Raw genomic sequence first — 13374 nt, 5'->3', positions numbered from 1 at the left:
GGGACACTTTGGTTCCCAGCCCGCACTCAATCCACTGAGCTACACCAGCCAGTGCTAAAAATTCTTTTTTTAATCTCTGAAATTTTTCCTTTGTCCCTCCATTTTAATGTCTTTAGAAACTAGAATTTGGGACTGGAAGACAAAAAGATATAGAGAACTCAATAACTAACTTTAGCCCCAAATGATAAATATTGGTGTATATATAGCCCATTAAAAAGAAGCCATCAAACACACTCCTCTTCCTGAAGATGACTTTGTTTCCTTTCACTTATGTTTGTAACAACTGTTTGCCCTTTTAGGGTGAACACGTCTTGTTGCTAACCTTCCCCTTAGTTCAGAGGGAAGCTTTAAGACAGTAAGAACACCATGCCCTCTTCTCCACTCCACCCTTTCCCTCACCCCTATCCACCATCCAGGCCTATGGGTTTGCTAGCTCAGGTAATGCTTGTGTACTTCTAATGTGTTTTAAGAGAAATAAAAATAAGAATATGTAATAGAAATGGGGAAGACTAAATCCCAGAGCATGACTCTAATTTAGAAATTCAATGTCCTCCATTTTTTAAAATAATATCTTTGTAAATAATTTACAAATCTTTTACCTAGAGCAATGCTATATAAAATAGTTATCAACTTCCCTAGTTATATGTAAACAGTCTAAGAATTTAGTCTTTCTCTATATGTACATTGTTGTATTAGTCACTTAAAATAGAAATTAATTAGAACTTTCTCTCTTACAGGTCCTTTGAAAGAAATAAAATCCATATTACCTACTTCCAGTCCTTTCCCCCAGCAAAAACAAACTAATTAACATACAAACAAAAAAGAAAGAAAGAAGACTACCTTACCCTTTTGGAATGTGACCAACTACTTTTAATCCATATGTGTTTTCCATATTGGTATAATAACAAGCAAATGATGCAGCAATAATCTATGGGGTCCATTTGAAAAACAAGAAAAAAGAAAATTATTAGCAGTCTTTCAAACACCTGTTTGCAAACTATTTTAACAGTTTTTATTTGTCCCATGATCATCAAGAGAAATGCAGTGGTTAGTCAGATTTTTTAAAATTAGGAAATTTTGAAATTCAAAAAATTCTTCTGAGATTTGAGAGCACTTAATTTGCAGAGTCTCAAAAATTAAATGACATTATAATAATTTTTAAAAACATTCTACCCTATGTCAACCCAATTCTGTCTGACTTGTAAGGGAAGCAACACACAGACTGTAAGAGTACGTGTGTGTGTGTGCACAGACATGACAATCCAATGTTAACATTCATCTTGTGACGGGAAGGGATGCTTCATAAAATGGCAGGGTTTGAGACATTGCATGATATTCCTAACACATATTAATCACCAATAATCACCTCAAATCTCTTTGAGTATTTTTAGATTCTGAGTTTTTACTATTTCTTGAAGTAAAACATGCTTCCTGGAGTCTCAGGTGCTCTCCACTCTGTTTTATGACATATATTAGATGACACAGGACAGGACAGGAGAGGTCCCGTGTTCCCTGCCTCTATCCACGATCACCTTCACATGCACATTCAGAACCCAGTTTAGCCTTTGTTTTAGCAGCTCTGCCACCCTAAAATTTTGCGTCGAATTTTCATGATTACTTTTCATTCTTCTAATAATTTTAATAGATGCTAGAAATTTCACGTGGTTATGGTATCATTTTGGTAACTGTTTAGAATTGTTTATATACCACGTTTTTTGTTAAAAAGAGACACATCAATTATCTAAAGTAAAAATTTACTGTATTCATGGCCAGAAAAAATAGTAATAAGATCCCATTAGCAAAATAAGGAATATTTAATAATTAATGCTCAATAATATTATTTTGTAAGATTTTTATAATTTCTGTTCTTTATGGTAATATTTAACTGAATTTGCAGAGGTTTTTAAAACGTCAAATAGATTTAAAAAACACAACACCCTTGAAAAATTTCTAAAAGCTAACTAAACTTTACAGGTTATACTGTTAAAATTTATAAACATTGTGATAGAATAGTATTTTCTTTTGTTTTAAAGATTATATTTATTTATTTTTAGAGAGGGGAAGGGAGGGAAACATCACTGTGAGGTTGCCTCTCATGTGCCCCCTACTGGGGACCTGCCCTGCAACCCAGGCAGGTGACCTAGACTAGGAATTGAACCCGAGACCCTTTGGTTCACAGGCTGGCACTCACTCCACTGAGTCACACCAGCTAGGGCTCCTTACTATATTTTAAATCATAATTAAACTTCCCCTTATCAATCAATTCACTGGTCTGTCTTTAATATTACTTCAATATTATATGTGTGTACAAAGCTAGCACAGTGCTTAGACCTTGTACAATTTGATTGTATCAACTTTACTCATATACATCCATATGAGTAAATTTGATATAATCTTTTGATGCTCTGATAAAATGTATCCAAAACCTTTCAAAAAGTGCTACCTTTGCTTCAACAGCCAGCTTCAAGGAAAATAAGCTATAAACATAATTAAATTCATGTGACAATACCTTGTTACAAGGATATTCACTGAAGCATATATATGTATATATGCACATATTATACATAATTTTATATATAAAATGTCTGTCTAGAAAGCATCCAGCCATGTCATATAAAAATAGAAATATTTATTGAAGAAGATACAAGAAATATTGTACATATAACAATGACACCTCAGTCCTCTTCAAAGTAGGCACCGTGGGACCTCACACAGTCCTCCCAATTGTCATTCGCTGCTGGCTGCCCATTGTATTTTCCTGAATCTCACCAATGGTCTGAAATCTCTTCCTTTTCAAAGATGATTTTAGTTTTGGGAAAAGCCAGAAGTCACAGGGCATCAAATCTGGGTTGTAGGGGGACTGCATCACCTGGGTGATCTGATGTTTTGCCAAAAAATTCTGCATGAGATGTGATGCATGAGTGGGCGAACTGTCGTGATGAAGCTGCCAATTACCAGTTTCCCATAGCTCTGGCCTTATGAATTATCCAAACAGTTTCCAGGGAGCAACATTTAAGCATAACTCAAAATTTGATGCAGATTTATTGCTCTACTTGCTCAGTCATTTTAAATGTGATGACCACACAGTACACATGCTCACTAAACAGCATCTACCACTCCCACTGACTAGTACAATGAAGTCATTATTGTTTATGCAGGTGCATTCCAGTGCACTCTCCTTGGCTGCCAGGTTATATCAGTGTCACACAAACCATTCTTGTTATATTAAAAACTGTTGCACCTTTTCTGGACAGACTATAGATACAGATGGATAGATATAGATAGATATAGATATAGATATAGATATATGTAGATGTAGAGATAGACATAGATATAGACATAGATATAGATAGATATAGATATCCCCTTATCTCTGGCTCCCTCTGTGTGTGTGTGTGTGTGTGTGTGTGTGTGTGTGTGTGTGTATCTCCAGCTCTATCCCCTTGTAGGTGGGGTAGAGCTGGAGTAGAAAGGGGCAGCCAAGAGGCTGGCTTTCCCCGTGGTGACATATTCTGGCAGAACTCAAAGGAGCAGGAGAATTTTCTATTCTAACCTGCCTTCAAGGTAACAACAGTGCATAAGGGTTTCCTTTTATTTTTTTTAATAGGGATAATTCTTACTACCTTTGCTTTGAATAAGAAACACTTTTACTTCTAGCTCAAGAGCCTTCTTACATAAGGTTAATTTCAATTTTTGGATTTATGAAACTTATGTAATAGTGCTTCCCAAGATATAATAAGTATTTCTTAATACCCACAAGACTTTAGAATAAAATAAAATGTTTCACAGTTATTGCTGTGAATACTACCAATAATCATAGTACTATCCATCTTATGGCTTATTTGATATAGACACACACACCTTATATAGATAACATCTGTTAGATATATCTCTACAAACTATCAAGATGTAGATTCACACAAGGCCTAGCTATGGAAAGAGGCCATCCATCCTGGTTCTACAGATATGTGTCATATCCCTCTGAGACAGTTTTTAATGTGCTAACTTTAATATGTATGTAAACCTAGGTCATTTTACTAGTATGAAGGGATATTTCAATAAGTGAAATTGCATAGGCACCACTTGTCATATACATGTATAAGGAACTCAAAGACCATTAAAAAAAACTAAAACCCAAACTATGGTTGTGTTAATATTTCTTTTTCAACTTAATGTTGTTAGTTAAGGGTTCTCAGTAGAGGCTCTTAAGCTTTCAAAATGTATTTTTTCTAGTGTCATAAACCTTAAAAGCAAAGTATAATATTTTGCTTTGCCAGGTATAACAACAACAACTAATATCTTAGAGAACAGCCCTGGCCAGTGAAAATCATAGGTAGCTTTTCATTAAAGCAAAGTTAGGTTAGTTAAAAAAAAGTTTTAATAATCCCTGGCTGGTGTGGCTCAGTGGACTGAGCACCAGACTGTGAAGCAAAGGGTCACTGGTTTGACTCCCAGCTGGGGCTCATTCCTGGGTTGAGGGCCAGGTTCCCCAGTGTGGGGTGCGTGAGAGGCAACCACACACTGATGTTCCTCTCCCTTTCTTTCTCTCTCCCTTGCCCTCTGTCTAAAAATAAAAAATTACAAAGTTTTAATAAATTTACCAATCATTAATGGACATTTGTCAATCAATAATATGTCTACATATAATATATAGATGCTGCATCAATAGAATGTGGTATCACTTTTTGCTACAGGAAGAATTATGATAGATCTTTTGTGTCTTACCCTTGGAAATGTCTCCTTATTTAAAATCTTAGGCCATATGTTATTCTATTTATGTAAAAAATGAAAAGAAATGCTTTATTAATTGAAAACATGTATCCTCAAATTACTGACTCAAAATTTTACCTGTTCTCACATTAATGCATAGCCATGAAAATTAGGTATATATTGATGAAAGATGCAAGTAGCTGTGGGTTACTGTAGACAATATAATGAACCTCCGCAGGCTACCCCAACCACTGGCAAACCTGGTAAAGGAGAATGCTAAATGTTGATCTTGTACTTACCAAAACTAAATCAACAGGAAGAATAACTTTAATTTTCCTTTTAAACCGTTCATTCAACTCTTTGACCAGAACAAGTACCACAATGCTCACCAAGGATAAGAGCAGTGCTTCCAGTTGAACAGACTGGATGTTTTCAAAGACATATATGTATATCTACAATGATAAGAAACAATACAAAGAAAATTTAGGGTCACCCACAATATCACAAGATCTGTCCCCAAATAAACTCAGTGAGGTTTTACTAAAACATCTCAATCGTTGTAGAATGGAAAGGTGGAATACAGATGCATGGTCAGTGCAAAGCTTTAATTCATTTACTTGTACAAAATTGCTTTGAGCTTGATGCTTCCATCAAACACACTGCTCCCTGGGTCTGATTCAGATTGTTCTCTAAAAATGTTCCATTGAGGCAAGAACATCTGCCACTTCAGAGCAACGAAAGTGATGGAGATTTTAGCTATTTGAACTAAAGAATTAGATTATTTTGGTAACACAGAATCAAGCATCTCCCAAAAAGAAGACACCCGAGAAACCACCATAGCAACAGACAACAGAGAGCCCAGCCTACAGTGACCTAAGAGCAGAATAAAAGTAGAAGGCTGTGTTTTCTCTTAAAGTTGATAGCAAAGACTGCTTGTGCTGGAATCAATGAATGAACATTTGGATTGGACAAACCTGCATTATTTTAAGAAAAATGAGTGTTTCAGCTGAGACAATTATGAGTGGTGACTGGCTCATTGTGCAAGAGTCTCAAATGTTCTTGATGTTAATTTATGTTCCAAGAAATTTATGTAACACATTATTTTTTTCTCACCTGTCTTAGCAGTTTTCAAAAAAGTATAGCAGTTGTGAAAACTCAGAAGCAGGAAGTGCAGAGAGTAAAACCCCAGTATGATTAATTCACACTCCTGTAGGTCCTGTAACTGCAGGACCACAGCCTCTGCCTTGTCCTCTGCTCCATGCCTCTGTGCAGAGCTCAGGTCTGCTGGTTCACATGCCACCTAAGTGACCCAAGAGCAAATTTGCACTTACTTGATCATCACCACATTCTACGTCAAAACTCACTTTCCTAATGTGCCAGTGTAGCCTACACGTGATACAGAATTACTTCTTAATCTAAGGGCCAGATCATCACAATTGTTGACACTGAAATACCAGCTTTTATTTTGAAACCTTGTCAAAGAACTAAAGCATCATTTCAACCTAATGGTACATGGCTCTGTGACATTGAAAAACAAGAGCAACTCCTCTTCATTTTCCATCAACACAAAGCACAGTGACTTCCACTAGCTGAATAAATGAATTTAAAGTCAGCCATCTAAAAATATTTCTAAACCTGATTCCATTTCAGAGTAAAAATTTACAAAAGCCACCCAAAAGCCACCCAGTATTTGACCTACAAGGCAAAAATAAAGTAGCTTCCAGTTTACCTCACAAGAAAACCAATATTTTTAAAAATCCTACACAAAACACCTTAATGTAGCATTTTATGCAGCAGAAAAACAAACTGAAAGACTTCCGGGTCCCACATCAGGCTACCCTGCTTCTTTTAACACAGCTAGTAAAAGGAGGGATGGTTATTTGTGTGTGATTATCATACATGTGAATACATCTGCAGAGACCAATTTGCAACCCACTCATATATCCTTACACAGCACATGCACAGGTGAGCACGCCTGACCAGCCAGAAGGTCAAGGCACAATGTGGTGCTGATTTGGATCGGTTTTGTAGGCCTGGCATCACCAAAAGTCTTACTCTGGTCTGCTTTTGTTTGACCTAGAACTTGGAATTACGTAGCTTCCAGGACCAGTTCCAGTGTTCTTGTTTTATTAATAAGTATATTATTGTACTTCCATATATTAAGTTACTATTCAACCATTGAAATAAAAAAAATTAAAAATAGGAATATTCTTATTATGAAACATTCATGTTATGTATATACATTGTACGTACTGGTAAATGTATATGTGTGCAATGCATTATATATAACATTACATTGTAGAAGATCAGAAAATGTCACCCTTAAAATATGCCTCTTTGACATAAAGGATTATTTTAAGATTATGATTGTGAAAAACAGCAAGACAGTAAATTTTTAAAACAGAGTATAAATTACCCTTTTAAAGGGATATTTAGATTTATAAAAGAAATCTCCATTTGTGGGATGTTTTCCTCTCTGTACCAGAGAGAATTGGATAACTCAAAATCACAAGACATTCTGATTGATAGGGAAGGCAGCAACGTAAATCTGTATAACAGCCTTATCCTGGTTCACTGTATGTTTCCTGGTCACCTTCTGGTAGCTTGCCCACCCCACATCCTTCTTCCTTTGCTTTAGGTGAAGACAGCATATAAACCCAAGTTCTAGCCACCTCTATTGAGTTACTCATCCCTGAATTTCTTTCATGTATATGTTAGATATGCATGTAATACACTTATGTTTTTCTCCTGTTAATCTGTTTTCTGTTAGAGTGGCCATAGCTGAGAACCTAGAATAGTAAAAGGAAAATATTTTTTCCTCCTCTACAGCACAAAATTAAATAATATGAACCTTGGTAGCCTGCAAGTTTATTAATAAGACATTAATTTGCATTTAAAGCTCCAATAGAAGGACTTCTTGAAAAGTCATGGATTGTAGGCCAGCTTCCACTAGACCAGGAACAACAGACTGTTATGAACATGATATGTTGATGCTGGCCACACATTCCCCTGTCAGGTTCAAGAGTCTTTTTTTTTATTTTTAGAGAGGGAAGGGAGGGAGAGAAAGAGAGAAAAACATCAATGTGTGGTTGCTGGGGGTCATGGCCTGCAACCCAGGCATGTACCCTGACTGGGAATCGAACCTGCGACACTTTGGTTTGCAGCCTGCGCTCAATCCACTGAGCTATGCCAGCCAGGGCTCAAGAGGCTTTTAAAAACTGTCTGCTATTGGGGTTCCAGCCACCAGTTTTGGCCAGGCTTATGATTTGATCCATACCAGGGTCCACAATAATGAAAGAATGCGGTTGGCTGTATTGTTGTCAAACTTGGCCACAATCCCAGGAGATGGCTTCCATTAGAAAATGGCAACATATCTGGCTTACAGAAAATTTTGTTGTTTTTTTTCAAATCAAGCTCCCAAACTATATCATATTCAATTGGTTATTATAGAGTTGTTTCAAAAATTAATAAATATTATTCATTAAACAGTTTACTATCCTAAATCACATTTAAAATACCCTGCAAGATTATATTTAAACCCAAGAAATAATTCAGTATTATAATTAACCAAATTCAACTTTGTGAAATACACATCCAAAAAGGATGAACAGAAACATATGGAAAACTTACATAAAAGAATCCAAGGGGTCCAGATATATAGGGCATTTTCATCCCCAAGAAATACTTCACTTGGGAAGTCACGACATGTGTGGCAGCCCCGGTTGTCATGGCGCTGATCACAGGCTCCGTCAGCAGGAACGTAGCCCTGCCCAGTTGTACCACACACATGGCCACCTAAGAGGACAAAGAAAAATAAAACTTCCCCAGGTTGCTAGGCAGATTAACATCCAACACATTTTCATTTCCCACAGACATAAAGAACTCAGGTAAAATGGGTTTCTCCAACTTTATATATTCAGTATCTTGAGTTTTCTTGAGAACACTATCAAGGTCCAAGACAGTAAATGTTATAAGGAACAACGAAAGTGTTTCAATAAAGTTAACATGGTTTTTTCCTGAATATTTACTTCTCTTTTTTTCTGTTTTTTTTAAATCATACATTTTACCAAAAAATACTAAAATCAGTTAATATATGGGGCTCTGTGGAGAAAAATCAAATTTGCATTATCATATCTGTAATTAAAAAAAACCATATCACTACTGGTGCTTTAGTATGGTTGCATTGGGACTGAGAAGACAAAAGAAAAGAAAGGATTTTTTTCTTAAATGAAATACCAGGAAGTTCCTTGGGAGCATGTGTTTTGAGTAACCATAGGTGATAGATGCTATGTGTATAAATTAATTAATTACTTCAATCCTTAGAGTGAGTTGGAACCAAGGGCAGGGACTCATGCATAGGGTAGGATAGGGCAGGAGGAGTGAGCTGAGACATGTTCCACACAAACTTTGTCCTTGAGGAAGAGGGAGCCATGGCAGGATCCCCTATTCACATCAGTTGGGTTGGGAGGGGTGGCCCTTTCTGCCTTCCTTGCCCTAGGATCCCATGTTTCACCCCTTTCTCTCCTGTCTGTCTGTCTCACCTGTTATATTTTTGTTGGACCAGAGGGTGAGGAGAGGAACTGCCTCCTCTTCTACCAGAGGGGGCTGGCTGAAGGTGCAACATGGAGCTTGGTCTGGAATCCATCACTGAGCCCCAAAGCCAGGAAGCCTGGGGAAGCAAGAACTAAGATCTCTTCAACATGGTTTCTTTAAGATGCACAACCTCCATTGTATCTCAGTCTCCATGGGGGCAGTAGGCTCTAGAAGGAGAAAAGGTGGAGCAGGATCCTTTGTCCTGAGAGTCTGAGCACCAGGTTCTCTGGTGATTCAGGTGTCTTTGTAATCCGGGGCACTCCTGGACCACTGTCCCAGTCCCACCCTCTGATGGACCTACTCCTAGAAGCCCCATTTCACTCTTGTTTTATCTACCTCTTCATAAGACAACAGAAATAAATTAGGTGGTGGCAACTCCACTTGCTTGGGGGAGGGAATGGGGCAGGATTTCTTTTTCCAAAAGAAAATAAAATATTACCTTAAAAATACTTTCCAAACAATTTTTTCAAAAGAAATTTAAAGGATACATTTTCCAGTGACTACTCTTATTATTTTAATTCCCAAAACTTTTGTCTTTTTTTCCCATAAGTAAGTTTTTCATTCTTATTTTCTTTACTCGTTTAAGATAATGCACTACTCTTAACAAACAAACACAGCTTTCATGGCCCTGACCTGCCCCTGCCCCTCTGCCCCATTCCTGCCCCTGAGCCCTACCTTTGCTTCTCACCTGTTACCACCCCCCTACCCAGCCAGGTGACTTTCATCAGCCCCACCAAGAGCCAAGGCTTTGGGTGTGTTGGGATACTTAAGTCTTGACTCACTATTTCTCCTGTGGGGGTTGAGGGGGCAACTTGTAACCTTTTGTACAAATTTTATGTAACTCACTGCAGTGGAAAAGTGTTCAAGATGAATTTCAGCAAATAATGAGTTAACATCATGAGCAAACCTCTTCTACCACAGTTTGAATTCTCCTGTCTCCAGCATCTTGATCCTGGTCCCAGAACCGAATAAGCCAGAAGAGGCCCTTCCCTGAGGCAGAGTGAATGGGTATGAAAGAGATGCCTCTTACTCGGGACAGCGAGAAATATTCCACTATGAATGTGAATTACAGTGAGGGCAGAGGGTGGGGGGGGGGCACATTTGTGACTGTGAAATGCAACCACTATGAAAATTGCACTTTGCTGGAAATCTGCCAGCCATTGCCATCCTTTCTCCCATTCTTTTTTTAAAAGATTTTATTTATTTATTTTTAGAGAGGGAAGGGAGGGAGAAAGAGAGAGAGAGAAACATCAATGTGCAGTTGCTGGGGACCGTGGCCTGCAACCCAGGCATGTGCTCTGACTGGGAATTGAACCTGCAACACTTTGGTTTGCAGCCCCAGCTCAATCCAATGAGCTACGCCAGCCAGGTCTCCCACTCTTTAATATGGTCTTGCCTTTGTCTGGGGGAAGTGGGGCAGCGGGCCCAGACTTCTGCAGTTTGCTCTTTGGCTGATACTCCAGTGTCAGCCACAAACCACTTCATTCCACTGTTTCAATTTCAAAAAAAAGGACACTTATATTGAAGAAAATCAAAAGGGCATGCTTGACTACTTTATACCTAGTAGGCTTAAAACCTCAAAAACATGAAGGACAAAAAGCCATTTCTAGAGTTTCCCCCAAGTTTTAAGAAATGGAAAAAATACTATTTTGCTTGGAGACTCTGTCAAGTAGCTCTCAGGGGCCAATATTAATAAGAAGATATTGGACTTATTTGTATATGGAGAAGTGCAAGAGACAAAGATGGGTTAAAGGGACATGTCTTGAGAAACCCAAGAATTAATAGAAAAATCATTTTCTTTAAATATTTCCCTGCTACTTCTAGCATCATACTTCTCTGCAACAGCATTTCATAACCAGACGAAATCATCAACTCTGGGTAGCAGCTGTGCGTGGAGCCCCACTAGGCACAAGACGACAGGAAGAATCTCTGCTCTCCCCTCTCACTGTCCCAATGGCAGTGATGAGCACTTCTTGGCAGAAAGAGAGCTTTGAGAGATGGCCCCCCCTTTGACCGAATGCAACTGTGCAAACTCAGTTACAGAAACCCTAAAAAAAACAAAATTCACTGTTTTGGAATTAACAGTAAATTACATCCACCAGTATCCACACTAGAAATAGGACATGTTGATACATCCTTTTGGTGTGTTATTTATCATTTTTAGGTAAGGTCTTAAAATTCTGGTTAGAAAATAAGATTAATCATTAAGGAAATCAGAGGAAAGAAGAGCAATGAGATCTCCTTCTATCAAGAGATCACACTGATGAAAGTTATAAAAATATAAAGTGCTATCTGGTACCACAAAAGCCTAAATTGCAAAAATATCACTCCTATCATATGCATCGTGCCTTGGCCAAAAGTAGTAATGGTCTGAACTTGTATCAGAATGAAGTTTTCTGAGTTCAAACTTAAAAACTTAAGTTCTGACCTGGCTCCACTATGTCTTAGCCTCGTGGCTATGGAAAATCTATCAAACTTTTCTGATCCTCATCATCACCGGTGTCATTACAGCAATGTCTGTGCTGTCTTGTAGAACCGCTGTAAGTTGAATGTGAAAGAATAAATAATACATGAAAGAGTTTTGAAACCTGTATGTGATGTACTAGTATCATCAAGAGGGGTCAGAAATAAAATATGAACAGTAAAATGACAACAAACTCCCAACTATCAACAAATGAACCTAAAAAAAAAGAAAAACAATGAAAACAAAAACTAAGCAAACTACTAGAACAGGAACAGAATCAGAGAAATGGAGATCACATGGAGGGTTTTCAATGGGGAAAGAGGGGAGAGGAATAGGGAGGTAAAGGTACAGGGAAGAAGAAGCATAATTAGTAGGCATTAAATAGATGAGGAGAGGCCAAAAATGGTATAGGAAACAGAGAACTCAAAGAACTTATATGTACAACCCATGGACATGAACTAAGGGGGTGGATGCTGGAGGGATGGGGGTGCAGGGTGGATGGGGCGTATGGGGGGAGAAATTGGGAAAACTGTGATAGTATAATCAATAAAATATACTTTAAAAAAGAAATATTTACCCAGTAAGGAAAAAAAAAACAAAAATTGCCACCATCTTTGAATGTGCAGAAAGGGTCATACCACATTTTTCAACTCTGGAAAACTTGAAAGAATTTATTAGTGCAGAAAGAACTGTATTTGAATAGTTTGCCGTGTAACAACCTCCTTTTACCTCAATATGTAATAAAGAAAATAATATGAATTGCCAAAGTAGAAATCAAGTGATTTGTTCTACCAACATAGGAAGCCAAAGCGGCTGCTTCTACTGCTAACATTTTTTTCTGAAACCATGTTTGTTTGTCAAAGTAGAAATTTCCTGAGGGAAATACCCAATCAATAAATGAAATAAGTACAGAAGAAAAACACGGATCTTTCTGGCAACTCTGGATTTACAGTCTGGTGATTTTCAGCCTGAAGACAAAACCACTTAAGAAAAACATTGAACAATTTTTTTCCTAAGCATGTCTCTTCTAGTAAGTGACTTCCAATTTAAGACATTAATTCTCACAGGCCATGAGGGATTAAATCTGAAATTACTGGAGGAAGATGAACACCAGAGAGCTGGATTTTTATTTCAGCTAAAAACAGCATACAAACAATCCAAACGTTTAGACTTGTGAAACCTCTTCACTTATATGAAATTTTATGCACATATGGAATTTTGGGAAGTTTTATCTATGTACTAAAAGGTTTTACCTTCATTTATCTTGAGAAACAAACTTTTGGGAGTCCTTGTATAGACCATCACCACTTTACCTTCTGTCCTTATTTGTTTCCTAAATTCCATCACTTACTTAGAGGGGCTAATGATCTGTCAGGTCTGAGAAACCAAGGTCTCCTAACCTAAAGTCAGTCACCAACCACTTCCAGCCAATCACTATCTTCTAGCAGCAGCTTCTTTTTCATGTCCACAACTGAAATGTTATGGAAGGAAGGATTCAGGAAAAGCACAAGATACAATAAGAATTCAACCACTTCAAATGTTGAAAATATGGGTATCTACCTTACAATAGAAGCCAGACAAGATAAAATACCCTCCTTTAAAACTTA

At 37.6% G+C, this 13374-nt stretch overlaps 1 protein-coding gene across 3 annotated transcripts in view; it reads right to left on the bottom strand.

Moving 5' to 3' along the window:
* Window positions 1-13374, bottom strand: part of SLC26A7 (solute carrier family 26 member 7) — a 94349-nt gene that overhangs the window by 46477 nt on the left and 34498 nt on the right. For all 3 annotated transcript variants that reach the window (XM_045861530.1, XM_045861528.1, XM_045861529.1), the window contains exons 5-7: window positions 8341-8505; window positions 5010-5162; window positions 846-928 (exon numbers count right to left, since the gene is read on the bottom strand). In XM_045861530.1, the coding sequence (XP_045717486.1) occupies window positions 846-928; window positions 5010-5162; window positions 8341-8505 (401 nt within the window). The remainder of the gene's footprint in view (window positions 1-845; window positions 929-5009; window positions 5163-8340; window positions 8506-13374) is intronic.

This window comes from Phyllostomus hastatus, unplaced genomic scaffold, assembly GCF_019186645.2.
Source record: "Phyllostomus hastatus isolate PE091 unplaced genomic scaffold, TTU_PhHast_1.1 phas_scaffold_21, whole genome shotgun sequence".
Classification (NCBI taxonomy): Eukaryota; Metazoa; Chordata; class Mammalia; order Chiroptera; family Phyllostomidae; genus Phyllostomus; species Phyllostomus hastatus.
This window is presented reverse-complemented; position numbering and strand designations above follow the sequence as displayed.